The sequence below is a fragment of the Anguilla rostrata genome, chromosome 17 (assembly GCF_018555375.3).
Source record: "Anguilla rostrata isolate EN2019 chromosome 17, ASM1855537v3, whole genome shotgun sequence".
Lineage (NCBI taxonomy): Eukaryota > Metazoa > Chordata > Actinopteri > Anguilliformes > Anguillidae > Anguilla > Anguilla rostrata.
This window is the reverse complement of record NC_057949.1, coordinates 3,195,559-3,217,313: the sequence shown is the minus strand read 5'-3', so window position 1 is coordinate 3,217,313 and position 21,755 is coordinate 3,195,559. Positions and strand designations below refer to the sequence as shown.

Below are 21,755 nucleotides of genomic sequence, written 5' to 3'. Positions count from 1 at the left end.
AGGAAACCTAAAGGACAATGAGGAAAAACCAGGCCTGAACAGAGGAAACCCAAAGGACAACTAGGAACAACCAGGCCTGAACAGAGGAAACTCAAATAACAACTAGGAAAAACCAGGCCTGAACAGAGGAAACCCAAAGGACAACTAGGAACAACCAGGCCTGAACAGAGGAAACCCAAAGGACAACTAGGAACAACCAGGCCTGAACAGAGGAAACCCAAAGGACAACTAGGAACAACCAGGCCTGAACAGAGGAAACACAAAAGGACCAACCCAACCTCGCCCCGCCCAGCGCTACTGACCCATCTGGCAGCCGCAGTTCCACATCTCCTGGGGGTCGTAGTTGGAGGACTGCAGCCGCTGGCCGGACGGGTAGATCCGGCTCAGGTACTTGCTGTTGTGCCGGACGAACAGGTTTCCTGTGGGGAGGGGGCGAGCAGGGAGGGCCGTGAGGGAGGCAGCGTAGTACGACGGTCAGCGAGCTGGGTTTGGAACACTGAGGTTGCAGGTTTGATTCCCAGGGAGGTTTTTTTCACGAAACAGGATTACCTAGTTAGTTGGATAACTGCGCAGAGTAAAACAGCTCTATGTAGTTCAGTATATGTTCCAGACTTGTGAGAGTACCGGGTACAGTTGTCCAGCTAACTCAGCAATCCTGCTTCGTGAAATAGGGTGAGGCACAGCCATTGTTACAAACAAGGTACTTATATCAAAACTGCTTCAGTATATTATCCAGATTCAAAAATGGATTGTATGTAAAAATATCTGTCCACATCACTCTGCATGAGAACATCGGCTAAATATCTAACAGTAAAGCCCAGGAAAGAACACACAGTCACGAAACACGCACACACACAACCGCATGCACATATGCGCACACACACACACACACACACAGCTGCTTTAACACTCAACACAGTGCGTCTGGCTCGCCTAACAAGGTACATATAAGCCGCAGAGGGACATCGCCCCTGGCCTGGCCCCGCCCCCTTGCCTGAGTCCTTGATGTGGCGGAGGGCGCTGTTCTCGGAGAAGGACGACATGTTGCTGGGGGGCTTCTTCGCGGCGTGCTCGAACCCGTGGAAGGGAACGCTGCTGCAGTACACCACCAGAGCCGACAGCTCCGGGCTCAGCTTCGACGACGGGACGGGCTGCCAGGGCAACGGGCACACGCGTGAACTCACACACGCGTGCAAGCGCACGCATAAACACATACATAAACACACACACGCGTGCAAGCGCACGCATAAACACAAACACACACACGCATAAACACATACATAAACACACACACGCATAAACACATACATAAACACACACATGCGTGCAAGCGCACGCATAAACACATACATAAACACACACGCATAAACACATACATAAACACACACACGCATAAACACATACATAAACACACACGCGTGCAAGCGCACGCATAAACACATACATAAACACACACACGCATAAACACATACATAAACACACACACGCATAAACACATACATAAACACACACGTGTGCAAGCGCACGCATAAACACATACATAAACACACACACGCATAAACACATACATAAACACACACGCATAAACACATACATAAACACACACGCATAAACACATACATAAACACACACACGCATAAACACATACATAAACACACACACGCATAAACACATACATAAACACACACACACGTGCAAGCGCACACAAACACATACATAAACACACACACACGTGCAAGCGCACGCATAAACACATACATAAACACACGCACGCATAAACACATACATAAACACACACGTGTGCAAGCGCACGCATAAACACATACATAAACACACACACGCATAAACACATACATAAACACACACACGCGTGCAAGCGCACGCATAAACACATACATAAACACACACACGCATAAACACATACATAAACACACACACGCATAAACACATACATAAACACACACGTGTGCAAGCGCACGCATAAACACATACATAAACACACACACAAATACATAAACACACACACGCATAAACACATACATAAACACACACGCATAAACACATACATAAACACACACACGCATAAACACATACATAAACACACACGCATAAACACATACATAAACACGCACACGCATAAACACATACATAAACACACACACGCATAAACACATACATAAACACACACACGCATAAACACATACATAAACACACACACGCATAAACACATACATAAACACACACGCATAAACACATACATAAACACGCACACGCATAAACACATACATAAACACACGCACGCATAAACACATACATAAACACACACGCATAAACACATACATAAACACACACGCATAAACACGTACATAAACACACACGCATAAACACATACATAAACACACACACGCATAAACACGTACATAAACACACACGTGTGCAAGTGCACGCATAAACACATACATAAACACACACACGCGTGCAAGTGCACGCATAAACACATACATAAACACACACACGCATAAGCACATACATAAACACACACACATAAACACATACATAAACACACACGCATAAACACATACATAAACACACACGCATAAACACATACATAACACACACAAGCCATAAACACAAACATAAACACACACACATAAACACATACATAAACACACACGCGTGCAAGCGCACGCATAAACACATACATAAACACGCACGCATAAACACATACATAAACACACACACGCATAAACACATACATAAACACACACACGCATAAACACATACATAAACTCACACACGCATAAACACACATAAACACACACGCATAAACACACATAAACACACACGCATAAACACATACATAAACACGCACGCATAAACACATACATAAACACACACACGCATGCAAGCGCACGCATAAACACATACATAAACACACACACGCATAAACACATACATAAACACACACACGCATAAACACGTACATAAACACACACGCATAAACACATACATAAACACACACACGCATAAACACGTACATAAACACACACACACATAAACACATACATAAACACACACGCGTGCAAGCGCACGCATAAACACATACATAAACACGCACACGCATAAACACATACATAAACACACACACGCATAAACACGTACATAAACACACACGCATAAACACATACATAAACACGCACGCATAAACACATACATAAACACGCACGCATAAACACATACATAAACACACACGTGTGCAAGCGCACGCATACACACATACATAAACACGCACGCATAAACACATACATAAACACACATACGCATAAACACATACATAAACACACACACGCGTGCAAGCGCACGCATGAACACATACATAAACACATGCACGCGTGCAAACACACACACACACACACACCTGCGTGCAAGTGCACGCATAAGAACACAAATGTGTGCATGCGTTTGAAAAAATGAAAATCTTTCCATGTTCTGAATAGAATTGCCTCAATGCTCATTACTCAAAAACTTACGTGGAAAAAGAATTTGATTGGAAACACTATGTATCATTTCACTCTGTAATCTCTACTACACACACACACACTACTACATATTTTATATGAAAAGGACTGTCTGCCAAATAAAGACATAATAATGAGAAGTTATCTCTCCGAAAAGACCTCATTTAAAAGCTCTGCCTGAAGGCTAACAGAATTAATATGGCGTCAGCAAAGCGCGTGTGGCTACACTGGGCAGCAGACTTCATTTCAGTCCTTATCCACACGATGGCGCCAAAGTCAAAATTTGAGTTCAACTGCAAATCACATTTCGACCACCTTGAGTTGCACGCTTTGTTAGTTGTCATTCAGAACGAATTTCAGTGTGTTTATCAGCATCAATAAGACAATGCATGTTAGATTGGCTTATATGTTATGAATTCCTAAGAAATTATCCATATTCCAATATTTTTCCCAGTGTGCTTAGTAACAGATAACTGTCACATGGCAGACCAAAGAATGACAGAAACATTACAAATTACAAGAAAATTATGGACAAAAGGGGAATAACTGACAAGTCAATGAAATCTTAATAAGGATCAAAGGATCACTAAGTACACTAATTACAATAAGTACACACATGTATGCACATACGCACGCATACATACATACAAGCACATGCAAATGTATATCCTTGGACTATGGGTCTGTATGGGTCCAGACCTCACCCCTGTACCTTTACAGCCTCACCTTCCCAGGGTCTTTCTTTCCTTTGGATTTGCTCCCGCCCCCGCCCCCCGATTCGTCCTCAGAGCTGGAGGAGGACCATGAGCAGCTGTCCATCTTCCCCAGCTTACCTTGTTCCTTCTTTCCCTTCACTAGGATCCGCCCCTTCAGTTCCTATGGTAACGGACAGGCAAACCCGCTCAGCGCATATTGTCTCATCACAAACTTTATAGCAGGGGTTAAATCTCCTGTGTGTACCCAGCATGAATCTCCTGAGTGAATCTCCTGAGTGAATCTCCTGTGTGAATCTCCTGTGTGAATCTCTGGAGTGAATCTCTGGAGTGAATCTCCTGTGTGAATCTCCGGAGTGAATCTCCTGTGTGAATCTCCTGTGTGAATCTCCTGTGTGAATTTCCTGAGTGAATCTCCTGTGTGAATCTCCTGTGTGAATCTCCTGTGTGAATTTCCTGAGTGAATCTCCTGTGTGTATCTCCTGAGTGAATCTCCTGTGTGAATCTCCTGAGTGAATCTCCTGTGTGTATCTCCTGTGTGAATCCTGTGCGTCCTTATGTCTAACACCAGGGGTGTACAACTGCACTGCATGGTGCTCATGTTGGTTTTTCTGCTGGTTCACTCCCATTTTAGACCACAGTAAAATGTTTTCACCAAAAATACATGTGCAGTCAGCAGTAATAGCTCATGACATCATCAAAAATATCAGAGTAAATGAACGATTTGGGCTAATTAAATAATTTAGGGCAGAAGCTGGTATTGAATTCCATACACACCGGCCCTTATCGCACACCCATGGTTGAATGCTCTTTTCACCCAGGAAGGGGCTGTAGTGCATGCAGGCTTTTGCTGCTAGCAGTTACAATGGGCTAATAAGCTAATGAGCTGAATAAATAATACTGGCTTAACCAAAGTTTAGAATAGTGTCACCCAATCCTGCTCTTGGAATTAAACGGAGATGCACAAATGTACAGTGGTGGAAGAAACAGTTGGTGGTGCTGGGAACCCAGAGAGAGATTATTATAATTATAATTATTATTATATTGTTGCTGCTACCACAGTTAGATATAGCGACTGTTCTGTTGAATTTATGTTTATCTTCTAACATATTTTTGTACGTATGCTTTGGCAATATTTACAAATGTGTAAACAAAGCATTTTGACTTTGAACTTGAGGGAGAGAGAGAAAAACAGAGAGACAGAGACAGAAAGAGAGACAGAGACTGAGAGAGAAAGAGAGATAAAAAGATAGACCCACAGCTGGGGAGGGCAGCTGCTCCAGGGGCTGGCTGTTCAGGGGCTTGCTCAGGAGTCTGTCCCCCAGGATGGAGCGCAGGTCTCGGGCCATCACTGCCTGCTGCTCCACGGAGCAGTGGTTCTCCAGAGACAGGATCAGGGGGTAAGGAGAGGCCTGGGGAGCAAGGAGGGGGCAGTGAAAATTCTAAATAAATATTCTAGAACTTCATGCCTTTCAATTACCACTAATGACATCAATGGAAGGTGCTTCCCACAGTCAATGCTGCTCTAAATTAGCATACACATTCATATTCATTTGTATCACTTTTTGGCCAAAAACGTGATAACAACTGGGTGAGCTGTTGTTCATTTTTCCCCCAAATAACCTGTATGAAGAACCAGTGTAATGCATGGCGAAGAAGTAGCTCTAGTGAAACTGGCCTTACCACCACTCAAAATGATTGCACAAGCCCTAGAACATTCTATTCCAACTGAACATAGCAGCAACAATAATATGGCGCTTTGGCAATTTAGTTCAATTGCATCTGAGTGTCGAGTTATTTCTGTTGCCGGCAGCTGTGGTACAAGTAGAGTATCTATTTCAGACTGGTTGACTGACACCTCACCTTTCTCCCAGGACCGCATCACACCGCCCTGTCCTGGTCCATTTCCATACAGCTGCACAACCCATAGTGTAGCTGTTTATTACATGCTAGTTTAACTGAATGGCACTGAAGGTCATTATGGCAAAAGACACTCAGCGCATAATCGCTAGACAAACAGGAAGGATAGGAATGCTGGGACAGGGCAGCCTCCGTTAGCCTACACTGCTTAAAATGAGCCTGAAACTGCAAAACGGTCATGATGAAGCCGTCAGGTCTGGTTAGGCTAAAAGCACGATAGCATCCTGCTCGGGATCAGAATCCTAATTACACCATTGGCTACTGGGACCAGCAGCTCCATACTGTGGAGAAGAATCCTAATCGTGCTGTTGGCTACTGTGGCTGACGGCTCCATACTCTGGAATAGAATTCTAATCACGTCATTGGCTACTGTGGCCGGCAGCACCAAACTGTGGAAAAGAATTCTAATGGCACTATTGGCTACTGTGGCTGGCGGCTCTGAACTATGGAAGAGAATCCTAGTCGCGCCACTGGCTACTGTGGCCGGCAGCCCCAGGGGGCGGCCTGTAATCCCCTGCAGCATCGGCCTGGGAGAGGAGGGTCACACGGCGGCCGCGCGGTTCAGCTGGCGCACCGCGGAGTGAGAGGAGGCAGCTGCGGGCGGAATGCGCCAACGCGCTCAAAAGGAACCCACGGAGCGCGCTCAGTGAGGATGTGCGCGACTTACACAAACTGCAGAACGTAAAACCCGCCAGAACCCGGCCTTAGCAAAGCCAGCCTTCAACCCAGTTAAGATAAACATTACATTACATTACAGTCATTTAGCAGATGCTCTTATCCAGAGCGACTTAAACAACGTTTTTTTGCATAGCACTTACATTGCATCTATTTATACGGCTGGATATATTTATACTGAAGCAATGCAGGTTGAGTAGTTTGCTCAAGTGCACAATGGCAGTCCTAACCGAGAACTGAACTTGTGACCTTCAGATTACAAGACCAGCTCCTTACGCATTACTCTACACTGCTGCCGAAACAGAGATGAGTTTCCATTAAACAAATATTCAAACGTTATTGGCTTATACAGCCTACATCAAAATGGTGCTTCAAAAATTGAATTACATTTTTCATAACAAGTAATAAGTTGGCTGAGAAAATCAGTAAAAATTCAAAACTTGAGGTGCTGAATCTCCACTGCAAATAAATATGTCTTCAGTGTTTCAGCCTTTAAACGAGACTCAAAATCATTCTCTTAAGCAGAATTAGCTTGTTTTAAGTTACTGTTTGCTAAATAAGGATTTTAAAATGTACGACTAAAATTCTTGATGAGGTCTTTGCAGTGTCCAGGACACCAGCAGCCCTCAGCAGACGTTCTAAAACTATCGATACAGGACAGGATCTCCTATAAATGCTCTAAAACAAATGAGTTACATGTCTGACCAAGCAGTGGCATTAATCGATCAATTAACTATCGGGTAGAAAAGAAAAGCAGCAGCACTACTGTACTACTGAGCATTGAGATCTGAGTATCCCGGCTCTGAAACAACCTTGTCGGCTGACGACTCTTTTGATCTGAATCAGGTGCAGTATTTAGCTGCCGTAGGTCATCCTCAGTGTGAGGGTCTCACGCTGTAGGTCTTCCTCAGTGTGAGGGTCTCACGCTGTAGGTCTTCCTCACTGTGAGGGTCTCACGCTGTAGGTCTTCCTCACTGTGCGGGTCTCTCCAGATGCTCACCGTGAAGGCGTACTGGGCGATGGTCTCAATCACCTCCCTGAAGGTCACCTTGGAGGTGAGGGTGTGGCCGTGGTAGATGACCGGCTCGCCTCGGTCCCCGTCCCAGCAGTCCAGCTCCACGCAGCGGCAGCCTTGATTCAGAGCCCTAGACACACACACACACACACACACACATACACACACACACACACACACACGCACACAAACACACACGCGCACACACACACACGCACGCACACATGCACACACACACACACGCGCACACACGCGCACGTGCACACGCACGCACACACACACACGCACGCACACACACAGACACAGACACAGACACAGACACAGACACAGACACAGACACAGACACAGACACAGACACAGACACAGACACAGACACAGACACAGACACAGAGACAGACACAGACACAGACACAGACACAGACACAGACACAGACAGACACAGACACAGACACACACACACACACACACACACACACACACACACACACGCACACACAGACACACACACACACGCGCGCACACACAGACACACACACACACGCGCGCACATGCACACACACACACATGCACGCACACACACACACACACGCGCGCACACATGCACGCACACACACACACGCGCACACACATGCATAGACACACACACAACGCAAGGGATAAACAGGTGTGACAGCAAGAAAGCAACACTAACAATTATTTCATGCATTGTGAATTAAGCACCGCATTGAGTGATTAAATATATCTATGCGTCACAGCATATTTATAGAAGAGCACAGCAGTGTATCGTAAATGAGAGTCCGTATGACTCACTTAGAGTGACAGCCCTGTGTATGTATAGACCACACAGAAACAGTGTAGGAAAATACACAACGATGTGTGTGAGACACAGAGGCATTGCTAACCATTTGCAATTCAGAAACGGGCACAATTGCAATGCTGATTTCGCACACGTGAACACACAGGCAGTGTCATCCGGGGTTTGGACACTGAGAAAGTCGTTGATTTTGTACAGTTATAAAGGAACAATTGTATGAGTAAAACATGCATAGCACTGGCCATACGGTTGGGACATATTCATACACAGTGGGGACAGATCAATACACAGTCGGAAAAGGTTCGTGAACAGTTGAAACTGGTTCATAGGCTTTGAAGACAGGTTCATACAAATTCAAACGTAGAAGGGACAAGTTCATATGCAGTCAGGACAGGTTCCTGCTCAGCTGGGACGGGTTCATTCACAAACGAGACAGGTTCGTGTACGGTCGGGATAGGTTCATATGCAGTCAGGACAGGTTCCTGCTCAGCTGGGACGGGTTTATTCACAAACGAGACAGGTTCATGTACGGTCGGGATAGGTTCATACGTGGTCAGGACAGGTTCCTGCTCAGTCGGGACAGGTTTATACACAAACGAGACAGGTTCATGTACGGTCAGGATAGGTTCATACGTGGTCAGGACAGATTCATGTACGGTCGGGATAGGTTCATACGTGGTCAGGACAGATTCATGTACGGTCGGGACAGGTTCATACATGGTCAGGACAGGTTCCTGATCGGTCGGGACAGGCGCAGGTACCTGATGTAGGGCTCGGTGCTGCTGGCGCTGGTGACCTGGTCCTTGGTGAGGTAGGTGTTGTGCGAAGAGGAGATGAAGTAGTGGGACAGGGGGAGGGTCATGTCCTGGTAGACCTCGGAGTGGGCGGGGTTGAACACGTCGTTCTCTTGGGACAGCATGTACATGGTGAACCCGTTCTGCGTCATCAGCTGGTGCTTCTGAGCTGCAGGCAAAGCAACTCTCAGCTGACCAACCGCTGACGCTGGCAGCCAGAGGCCGGCGAACGCAGACTCTCAGTTATAGACTAATGAGTGTGAGTTTGCCTGTGAGTGTGTGTGCGTATGTGTTTGTGCCTATGTGAGTGCGTGTCTGTGTGTGTGTGTGTGTGTGTGTGAGTGAGTGAGTGAGTGAGTGAGTGCGTGCGTGTGTGAGTGCGTGCGCGCGTCTGCATGTGTGTGCATGCCTGTACCTGTGTGTGTATATCTGTGTATGTGTGTGGGTGTATGAGTATGCCTGTGTGTGTGTGTGTGTGTGTGTGTGTGTAGTCTCTCTGGACATGAGCTTCATAACCTTACCCCTCTTATACGCAATCAGAATAAAGCGGGGAGGGGCTTACCCCAGGTGTTGAGCTCGTATTTGAGGATGAGGTTCTGGGCGTGGTCCAGCGAGGCGTCCTCCCCCTGGTCTCCCAGGAAGTCGCGCAGCTCGGCGGTGGTCAGCACGCAGCCGTTGCCGGAGTAACGGCGGAAGACGGAGTCGAGCTCGGGCCGGCGGAGGAGCTCCCTGCAGAACTCCTCGATCTCCACGTGGTCCAGACGCCCGTCCCCCGAGCGGTCACACTTCTGTGGACCGCACGCGCGCACACACACACACGCGCAAGCACAAATGCACACACACACACACACACACACATACATACAGGCACACACACGCGCACACGCACACACACACGTAAGCACAAATGCACACACACATACACACAGGCACACAGACACACACAGACACACAGGTACACACAAACACACACACACACATACATATATATACACACACACACGTAAGCACAAATGCACACACACACATATACACACAGGCACATACACACACACAGGTACACACAAACACACACACACATACATATATATACACACACACACACGTAAGCACAAATGCACACACACACACATACACACACATATACATACATACACACACACACACATATATACACATACGTACATACACACACACACACACACACATATGCACGCATGCACACACAAACACACACACATACCCATCATGGTTAAGGGAGGTCATGAATGCTAGGCACGGATCAAAGCACACAACATCACATGCACAAACACGCACACGCGCAAACTCGCAAATACACACAAGCGGATTCATAGACACACGCCTGCAATATGAGTGCATGTGCAGAAATACACACACATACAGACATTAAAAATACAAAATAGACAAGCACGCACAAACACACACGTGCACACGGTCAATACGCATGCGCATTCACAGACGCGTGTGTCATGCTTAAAGGGTCACGGCTTCTGTGTACACAACACACACACACGCAAACACACGCACGCACGCAAGACACCCAGCCAAGTCAAAATACCGAAAGGTCAAACGGAGAACAGAAACCCTCGTGATATTTGTGGCCGCGGAGATATTTTTAAGGTCGTTCACTGCGGCAGTGCTGTTCGGTTCGATCGTTTTTTATCGCACAAAGCCGTTCTTATCGCAGGAAGCGGCTCGCGACCCGACACAATCAGCTAAGACCAATCTGCGCGACTCTGATGTGCAAATGAGCACTGCCCTTATAAGGTCACGGAGAGGGAGACACAGAAACCAAAGATACGCATTAATGGGACTGTCTGTCTGCTCGGCGTCTGGGTGAACGCATTCTGAGGCTGGCTCTAGCCATGGGCTGTGCTGATCTGTTAAGCAGGGACAGGGGAGGAGGAGGACTGGGGGGGGATGGAGGACAGGAGCCAATCAAAGCTTCACAACCGAGAGATTTAAGAAGAATCCCTGCAATCCCCCATAATGCACTTTTATTAATCCGATGATGAGTGGCGGTCTGAGGATAAGTGGTGGTTATACTGTCTGGGTAGGTTGGGGGGGGGGGTTAAGGGGTAAGTATATTTATATGTGAATCTGTTCTGGGACTCACGATTGGCTTACCACTGCAACTTATAATTAAAGACAGACTTTACTCCAGACTTTATAAACAACATGTTTTCTACACAGATGAATGGCTCAATGCCATGACCATCAGCTACAGCATTCATACATGCACACAAACACTCACGCGTGCAGTCCAATGCTACACAGGCCTTACACAATAACACGCACAAACCAACCCGACCAACACCCAATCAGGAAGCATTTAAAAGAACACAAGCGGGGAAATGATATCGCGTTGCATCGCACCAGACACCGCTTTACAATGTCCCGCACATAAATAACCTTCCAAGTCCAATTAAAGCATCCAAATGAAAAGATATCCGAGGGAAATGTGAGAGAATGCCGGTATGGGCCAACGGGCCTCCGTGGTGTTCCGTAAAACCGATGTGTGCCAACCGGGAAAAAAAAGGTAATTTAGGAGCACGTCTACAGGGATGTTTGTGTGCTCGTAAATTTTTCTACTTAGAAGCAGATGCGCTCCTTGGGAAAAAATGTCAGAGTAGAGCCCTGCCGTATATATATACGCCTGAAGACCAGCTTTTGTGTGCGTTTCAGCCCTAAAAACATCCATCATTCTCCGGATTCAGCCACAATGTTGTAGCAGCTCTTTTTCCTCCAGATTGCGCGTAACACACCGCAGCAGAGCTATGATGAGCCCGAGAGGGAGGTGGCAGCGGAGGCGCAGGGACCTCCTCCCTCAGGGCGGGGCGGCACACGAGGAGGGAGCGAGGGAGCGGCGGAGCGGGAGGGAGCGGCGGGCGGGCGGGCGGGCGGGCGGGCGGGGCCGCTCACCTTGAAGAGCGAGCGGGCGTACTGCTCGCTCAGGTCGATGTTGATCATCTGGAGCAGCCGCTTCACCTCCTCGTAGCTCATCTTCCCGTCCTGGTTCTGGTCCGCCCGCCGCAGGAAGCCCTGGATCCAGGTGGGAGGAGTCAAGGAGGCCGCCGCCCAGTGAGGGGCTGGAGTACGCCACCCAGACACACGCGCACACACCCACACACGCGCAAACACACACACACACACACACACACACACCGCATACACACACACACACCCGCATACACACACACACACAGACACACACCCGCACACACACACACACACACACACACACACAGACACACACCCGCAGACACCTACACACGCGCAAACACACACCCAGACACACGCGAACGCGCACACACACACACGCGCAAACACACACACGCACAAACACACACACACAGACACACACCCGCATACACCCACATACACAACCACACACACACAGACACACACTTGCAAACACACACACACACCCGCATACACCCGCATACACCCACACACTCGCAAACACACACACACACACATGCATACAAACACATATAATCACATTGGCACACACCCACAGACACCCCCTCACACCCAAATACATATATACTAGATATACACACACATACGCACTCGCACACACATGCACACAAACCTACACACACCACCCCCCCCCCCCCCAAACACACACACAGACACGTATATCTGAGAAACAACTGGAGCAGCGATTACAATTACATCCGGTCCCCCAAAATAGGGGGACTAGACATAAGAAGGGCTGTAATTCCTACATGGTTCACCCAATATGAATGTAACATGCCCAATAATTACAGCTGACAGTCTGTTTCATTCAAATCCAGTGAGTCGCAGTCATTATGGGGCGACATAGCTAAGGAGGTAAGAGCGGTTGTCTGGCAGTCGGACGGTTGCCGGTTCGATCCCCCGCCCTGGGCGCATCGAAGTGTCCCTGAGCATGACACCTAACCCCTAACTGCTCTGGCGAATGAGAGGCATCAACCGTAAAGCGCTTTGGATAAAAGTGCTATATAAATGCAGTCCATTTAACCATTATTCGTGTAAGTCACTGGGAAAGTGTCTGGCAGTGCTGAAGGATATTGGTCCAGTTTCTCCTTCTGGGTCATGCCGGACACGCGGTCCTGGAGGGTGCGGATGCCGCGGACCCAGCTCCGGGCCTCCTGCTCCGTGGGGCAGCAGAGGTCCAGGCTCTTCCGCCCGCCCCGGAACACCACGGTGAAGCACTGGCCCTCCGGCACTGACCCGCACAGCGTCCGCAGCGCCTCCGACTGGCAGCCCTCGCGCACGCACTCCACCTCCGTCACCGCGACTGAAGGGGGGGGGGGGAGAGAGAGAGAGAGAGAGAGAGAGAGAGAGAGAGAGAGAGAGAGAGAGAGAGAGAGAGAGTATGAGAGTATGAGAGTGAGAGAGACAGAGTGTCCATGGGTCTTAAGCAAGCAAGATCTCAAACGTCATTGTGCTGGTTTTTGGAGTACTTAGGTAGATTCTTTTTCAAGGACGAAATTGCCAGTCGTTGAAACACAGCAAAAAAGACTTCAAACACTCTGCTCCTCCAGGACTGGAGTTAAACCTGCAGACACTGCGGCCCTCACAGGACTTATGTTAAGCCTACAGACACTGTAGTTCTCCAGGACTGGAGTTAAATCTGCAGACGCTGCGGCCCTCCAGGACTGGAGTTAAATCTGCAGACACTCTGGCCCTCCAGGACTGGAGTTAAACCTGCAGACACTGCGGCCCTCCAGGACTGGAGTTAAACCTGCAGACACTGCGGCCCTCCAGGACTGGAGTTGAATCTGCAGGCACAGCGCCCCCTCCAGGACCGGAGTTAGGCCTGCAGACACTGTGGTCCTTCAGGACCGAAGTTAAACCTCAGCAGGACCTCAAGGACTGGAGTTAAAGAGTTTGAAACCCCTCAGCTAGAAGAGAGGGAAATACACATTAGAAAGAGGGACTCAGAACAATGAAGCAGCGCAGCGCAGAGGAGATATCGGTTTCTTGGCTCCGGCAGCACTGTGGGCAAGTCGATAAGAGCTTCTTGGCTCCAAATAATTTTTCTGTGAAATGAGGGCAACCCATAAACTACAGACCAATAAATGTGCCTTTTAAATAATTTCAACATCCTGAGTAAAAAAAAAAATTTTTTTTTAAAGAATAAAAATGTTCAATGATATTAACAAGGAACAAATGTTAACTCAAATGTTACTACACATACCATAACAAGGGAAACACGGACAGCAAGCCAATAACAACAAGCCATGTGTAAATCAACAACTGACATATCTGCATCAGACCTGGGTCAAATACGTATTTGTTTTGGATTCAAATACGTTTCTACGCTTTACTGATCTTGTCTGGTGCATTGGAACCAATGAAATACTCTCAAAAAGTGCAAACCCCGCCTTCTGGTCATATTGGCAGGCTCAGTTACACCAGGCAAGATCAACAGAGCACAGAAAAAAGTATTTGAATCCAAAACAAACATGTATTTGACCCAGGTCTGATCTGCATTGCTGAGGGAAAACAGAACCTTCATAACTTGGGTCTAGAGAACGAGGGTGGAAAGATGATGAGCTCTAAAAATGGGGTCCGCCGTGATGGAGTCACCGCTCCGGTGTCACCGGGCCTCTGGGCCGCAGCCAGGAGACACCGCGCGGTTAAAAAAAGCCCCACAGGCAGGTCCGTAACGGGATATCAAACACAGCCTCACAGCGCGAGGCGCTCGTGTGCGTGCGAGCGACCGTAGCGTCTTTCCCAGTCACCCCTGAGACTGTACTTATTTTAAACGATGTAAATATTTATGCCCAGGATGATGGACACATGGAGCTCATTACAATAATAATAATAATAATATCCTTACATTTATACAGCACTTTTCCGAATGCTCAAAGTGCTTTACAGTGAAGGGGAACTCACCTCACCCACCACCAATGGGTAGCACCCACCTGGGTGATGCACGGCAGCCATTTTGCGCCAGAAAGCTCACCACACATTAGCGAACGTGGAGAGGGAGAGAAAATTTATTCAGCCAATTAAATCTGGGGATTTTGGTGGCAGTTTGCGAGAGCCAGATCTGGGATTTAGCCAGGACACGGGGGAACCCCCTACTCTAAGCGATAAGTGTCATGAGATCTTTAATGACCACAGTGAGTCAGTGAGTCAGACAGTAATTATAATCGCTTATTCAGCTAGGAGGCTGAAGGATGCTTGAGCAAGTGAACACGAGCGTGTGACATAAAAGTGATCGACCCGTGGCTCTGCCTCTCTCCATCTGCCACGTCTGTAACTGACGTGGCTTCAAACTGACGCTTGTAAGAGCAAGGACATTCCATTTGCCTAATACACGTTTCCTTGATTCCTTTCCTTGCGTCCTCTGATGCGTGGAGCTGAGGAGATGCTGGACACGAAAGGAGGACACGAGAGAAGGATGCAAGGAGGTAAAAATGAGCGGTTGAGATGGGCCCATGTTCTTGTTTGGGACACTGCAATAACTCTCTGCATCAGCTCTGTATGAAATAGCACCCGTCTCTCAGAGAACAGGTAGCATCCCTTGTCAGCCTGACTAAGCAGTTCTAAATAGGAGGAACAAAGCGGTGTGCTAGCGGAGCGCTAGCTAGCCTGCCTCCAAAGAGATGTGCTTCTGAACTGCTCCTAACCCAGTCCAGAGACGCCATTTCCACAGACTCTTCCTGGACAAGTACGAAATCAGATCCTAAATGCCTCTCTCTGGAGACCACCAGCATTCAGGTTTTACTGCTGAAAGCTCTCTTGTGGGAGAGGGAAAAAGCTCTTGATGTGTGTGACAATCCAAGCGCTCTGTCTCCCGTTAAGCTACCTAACCCTTTAGCCATTTTAATTTGCTTAGAGCCGTGGGTGATAGGCTAGGAAGTGACCGATTCCCCAATGCTCCAGACCTCTGGGGAAAGGGGGGGGGGGGGGGGGTGGTGAAGGGGTTTCAGGACGGTCAGCTAGCATGGCACTGGCAGGCCCAGACCGCTGACCCCCCCTAAAGCCCCCCTGAACAGCGGTCAGCCGTTAGCCGCAAGCTGCAGGTGCAGTGCCCTGGGACAGCGTCAGGCTAGCGCTGTGCACCTGCTGCTGCAGTGTGGGCCCCACAGGGGCCTCTGGAACCATCTTACACAGCTGCCTGAATGGATTCTGTGTAAATACTGTAAGCTATGGGTGAGACAGTGCACTCCACACATAAACATAAATTTTCTTTTACGTTACTAGGGTCCCTCTGTAGACTCTGTTGCCGAGTGAATTGCGGGTTGGGGGCGGGGCACTTGTGAGAGAGTCAATGTCATTACTAATTTTAGGTTGGGAGTTGCGTTCCCAGTCGCAACCTAGCACCCCTTTCCCCTGCACCCCCCAGTCCTTGCACCTGGCCCCACAAGCTGTGTTCCTTCACATGAAAGTGGCTCACTTACAGTTCAAAGCTGGAGGGGGGGGCATAGGCGAAATTCATGCAGTATACATGTGTGTGACAGTGAGCTTGAGCCTGCATCGGGGGAAGGGTGAGGATGACTTGTGCAACACATAGCCAAGATCATGTGACCCCCCCCCCTCCCCCTCCTCAGAGTTCCAGACACATTCTAATGTTCTGGCCACACCCCCCAGAGCTTCTGAAAGGGGGTCAGTACATAAATCAGCGAGACATTGAGTTAATAATGGACATTGAAATGGCCAGTGGGCTGGCTCACCACTGTGGACGACACCCGTGACCCAATTAGGAGGGACACCGTGTCCCTGTGGACCAGTCCTCTCTCACCCCTATGCGCACCCATTTCACAGAGCGGTTTAAAGGAAAAGGACTGTATAAAGAGCAGGGCTAGGCTACCACATAAGCAGGAAATACACTATATATCCTAAAGTATCTGGACACCCCTTGGTCTGAGGCTGTTTTTCATGGTATGTGTAATGCCCTTTTGTTCCAGTGAAGGAAAATCTTAATGCTACAGCGTACAATCACATCCTAGACAATTCTATGCTTCCCCAACAGTTTGGGGAAGGTCCTTTCCTGTTTCAGCATGACAATGCCCCCGAAATCATAGCGAGGTTTTGTCAAGAACGGTGTGGAAGAACTTGATTGGCCTGCACATAGCCCTGACCTCAACCCCACCCAACACCTTTGGGACTAACTGGAAAGAAAACTGCGAGCCAGGCCTAATAGCCCATTCAGTGCCCGACCTCACTAATGCTCTTCTGGCTGAACGGAAACAAATCACTGCAGCAATGCTCCAACATCTAGTTTAAAGCCTTTCCAGAAGAGTGGAGGTTGATATAGCAGTGAAGGGAGGACCAAATCCATATTAATGCCCATAATTTTGGATGAGATGTTGGATGTCAGGTGTCCACATACTTTTGGCCATTCGGTGTATATGTGAAAACTGGCTTGACGCAGACTGGGTTGCTTACGGCATCACACACAGTGATGTCACAGCCAAGTAGGAGTGAATACCTCTCCTGTTATTACAGTAGGTCTCTCTGTTGAACAAACAAAATCAACTTAAACGGCAGACACAAAAGTAGACACTCACAACACACGTGAGGCACCTGTGCATTCGTCAGGCCTTAAGTCACGCTCCTGTATTATCAGTGCAAACAGGGGCAACATGAACTCTGCGACTCTGCTGGCCCGGATGTAAGCAGTGGGTCAGCCTTTAAAGACAACTGGCCACTTGGGTGCCATGTAGCACTTGGACACCTTCTGAGATTTTGGAGACCAAGTCAGCAATCCTACAGAGCTTCGGTGTCTTTACAACAGCAAATAACGAAAAAGGAAGTCATTCTGAAACAGGAACCAAAAGGAGGAAATTCTTCATTTCTCATGCTCTGAACATAGCTCATGTTTCCTGTGGAGGTTCTTTGCCTTCCTGGTTCCCTCTATCCCACCCTCTCCCCGCTCTCTCTCTCCCTCCCTCCCACGCCTCTCCCGTCTCTCCTCTTCCTCCCTCCCTCTTCTCCCTCCATCTCTCCCTCCCCCCCTCCCACTCCCCCACTCCCCTACTCCCCTCCCACTCTCCCCCTCCCTCCCCTCCCCTCCCCCTCTCCCACCTCCCTCCCCTCCCTCCCTCCCTCCCCCTCCCCCCCCCCACTCACAGGTCTGCTGAGCCTTGGCCCTGCGGGAGCTCTTGCTGGACTCGCACCACACGGTGACGCCGTCCTCCAGCAGCCGGAGGCTGCGGCTCTTCTGCCAGCGCTGCGACCGCACCTTCACCATGCTGGAGCCGCGGAGCATCACCCGCACGTCCGCGTCGTCCAGCACGCCTGCAGGGGGCAGCGGAGAGTCTGAATCACACCATTGCTAACACCTGATCAACAACACACACTGAACACCGCAGCTGCAGGGCAGAGAGTCTGAATCACACCTCTGCTAACGCCCTGATCCAACACACACACACCTGTTAACACCCGACAGGCCTGCAGGGGACAGCAGAGAGTCTGAATCACACCTCTGCTAACACCCTGATCCAACACACACACACCTGTTAACACCCGACAGGCCTGCAGGGGGCAGCAGAGAGTCTGAATCACACCTCTGCTAACACCCTGATCCAACACACACACACCTGTTAACATCTGCTACTGTCATTGTCCATAATGCCAGCAGGGGGCAGGCCAGCAGTCTCAGCACAGTGGCAGAATAGAGACACCAACGTCAGTTGATGACACAGCATAATGGATGACATGAATGTCAGGAAAAGCTGTTTTGTCACATGGCTGAGCTGCCAAAAATTAAGTTTGTCCTCAATGAACTGTCAGTAAAACATATGACACATGATGTCCTCCTGGGGCAGTCAGTCTAGGTGAGTAACGGGAGGTGGGGGGTGGGTGTAGGTTAGGTGAGATAAGGGTAATGATAATAATGTCATCACTGCAGAAACAATAGCCTGCTATCACAGCCTCTTCCAGACATGGTGTTTTATGGCAACTGCACAAACGCAGGCTGTCCACTAGCACATATGCTGCTGGTGTTTACCCACTGAACACTGCCTTTGCTTTGAATACAACTTCCTGGTGGACCAAACTGGCTATAAAACCTGGGTGACTGTGATTAGCACAAACGAGAGCTGTATAAGAGCACCAATACAGAGACTCTAATGGGTTATGACTTCAAGGGTACATTTTAATCATGAAAGGTATACACACACACACACACGCACGCATTTGAAATATTCTGAGCTCTAATATCTCTTATTACAATGTGTTAAAACGTAATGATGCTGACAGGATTGCCAATTATATTTTATTTGTACCTCCCCTATCAGTTCCACACAGCAAACAGCACAATCAGATGCCCTCAGTTTAGCCCACGGGTAAAATTTTCATTTGTTTAAGATCCAACTGTTTTCCACAAGTCTGGAAATCATGAAACACGCATCAGCAGAATGACTTTAATCGCAAACACCCACACGGACACAGGTCCACAACCTTTTGATTCACAATAAAAATAATAATGATAGGTTTATTTAGCACTTATCAAAACATGTTAAAAGGTGCTTTACAAATTTAAAGGACACAAAAAGGAATACAATTAATAAAACAAATAAAGCGAAGCAGAAGGATTTTAATCACCAATTATCTGCAAGATAATGAGTTCAAGTCCCTTTTTTGTTCTTACACAGCCTTTCGTCTCCAGCTGAATAGAGGCTAAAGTGTTTCGTATCGTTTCCATAAATTACTAGCTAATTGTCAGGTTTTGTTTCGAATCCATTAATAAGGCAGAAGGCTTGGTAAACAAACCTAATGATACGAGGTGGAGAAACATCGCCGTTTTCCAGTCATCGAGATGTACGAAATATTGGTGGTTATTTTTAAAACAATTGTAAAAGGTACAAACTTGTGTTCACATATATGCTCTGATCTCAGGCAATCTCTCCTCTGGGAAGACAACGAAACCTGAGAAGGACAACGATGACGACGAAAACATGACGATGAGTATCTCACTCAGATTAACCAACGTCTAATTACAGTTCATTCGGTCGCTTTGGTGTTTAGTAAACAGCCTCTCTCCACTGGCTGGTTCAGACACGTTTTTGTGCCTCAGATTTAGATTTGGGAAAGTGGACCCACAAAGCAGTCGAAGCTGCCCATAATTCCACCGACCCGTGACCTCCACGAATAAGGCTCTGCACTGGGAAGACAGCTTGCCGCAATTCACGGGGTCTCCCTGCCAGGAAAGCGGCTGTTTTTATGGGAATGGGAACGGCGCGCTCTGATGTCTTTTGCAGGATAATTTATTTTTCTTATTTTCACAACAGCCGTGGTTAGGAGTTAATGGAATAAACACAGCCAGCAGTATCAGTGAAAACGGTCAGCTGTTGAGATACTTTGAGGGCATACAGCTAAAGTAACAGTAAAGAAGACGTATTCCTGTCCAGGCGCCGATTATCTTGCCTCATAAAGTTGGTAACAAATCAAAAAATATATAAGGATCGACCATGGCTTCGTTGCGAAGGGTAGCGACCGTCTGGACTCAGACAGGAAACGGAGCGTGAAATCGATCCGCTTCGTTAGGCCAACGGTAGAAGCGCTTCATGTGAGGTCAAGCCTATAGGTTCATTCCTGGGTGTCTCCCGACCCCTCAGTCGAGTGTCTTGGTAAACGCGCAAGTCTGGAAAAGACGCACTGGGAGAGCTGACGGCTTCTCTTCTTTCTTCCAGCCCTTTTCCATCCCCACTACTAAATATTTTAGGACTGGCGAATGCAACAAAAATATCAGAGGGGAATCCACAAAATGACTGCGATGCCTTTGCGCCAGTTAAACAGTCTCGCGACTACCAGGAAAATATTACGCACGACTCACAGCACCCGTTTAATATTAAGCACCCACTGTCAGCGCTGTACACAACTGCACCACCAGAGAGCTAGCAACAGGGTGAGTTGTCGGAGTAAACCATATTTAAATTGTGTTAGCTATACTTTAACACCAAACATGACAATTTTTATGCAAATGCACCTCAGGAAAAGTAACGTCCAGTTCACAATGATCACAGATTACCACTCGCAATAAACGTCTTACAACTTGAAACCTGGCAGTAATGCGGCGCAGTCTATTTATAAACCATGAACTGTCAGTGGTCATGGAAGTTGTCATGGTTGCAAAAGGAAGACTCCACTGTTAGGCATGCAAGACCGTGGATTATTTTTCATTACAGACATCGGAATGGCTTGACAACAAACCTGCCCTCGGTAATTTTTATGTTACAATGAAAATGGGCCACTTCATTGTACAGAGAAAAATATTTCTTTAACTCAGATAACACATTCATTAACGTAATTCACTTAAAAATGGCCCAATTCTATAAA

At 47.8% G+C, this 21,755-nt stretch overlaps 1 protein-coding gene across 4 annotated transcripts in view; it reads right to left on the bottom strand.

The window, feature by feature from the left end:
- Nucleotides 1–21,755, bottom strand: part of LOC135244163 (1-phosphatidylinositol 4,5-bisphosphate phosphodiesterase delta-3-A-like) — a 54,361-nt gene that overhangs the window by 4,663 nt on the left and 27,943 nt on the right. For all 4 annotated transcript variants that reach the window (XM_064316407.1, XM_064316404.1, XM_064316406.1 and 1 more), the window contains exons 2-11: nt 18,546–18,713; nt 13,527–13,755; nt 12,393–12,522; nt 10,012–10,237; nt 9,417–9,618; nt 7,827–7,971; nt 5,491–5,643; nt 4,245–4,394; nt 995–1,151; nt 303–419 (exon numbers count right to left, since the gene is read on the bottom strand). In XM_064316407.1, the coding sequence (XP_064172477.1) occupies nt 303–419; nt 995–1,151; nt 4,245–4,394; nt 5,491–5,643; nt 7,827–7,971; nt 9,417–9,618; nt 10,012–10,237; nt 12,393–12,522; nt 13,527–13,755; nt 18,546–18,684 (1,648 nt within the window). In that variant the 5' untranslated portion in view covers nt 18,685–18,713. The remainder of the gene's footprint in view (nt 1–302; nt 420–994; nt 1,152–4,244; nt 4,395–5,490; nt 5,644–7,826; nt 7,972–9,416; nt 9,619–10,011; nt 10,238–12,392; nt 12,523–13,526; nt 13,756–18,545; nt 18,714–21,755) is intronic.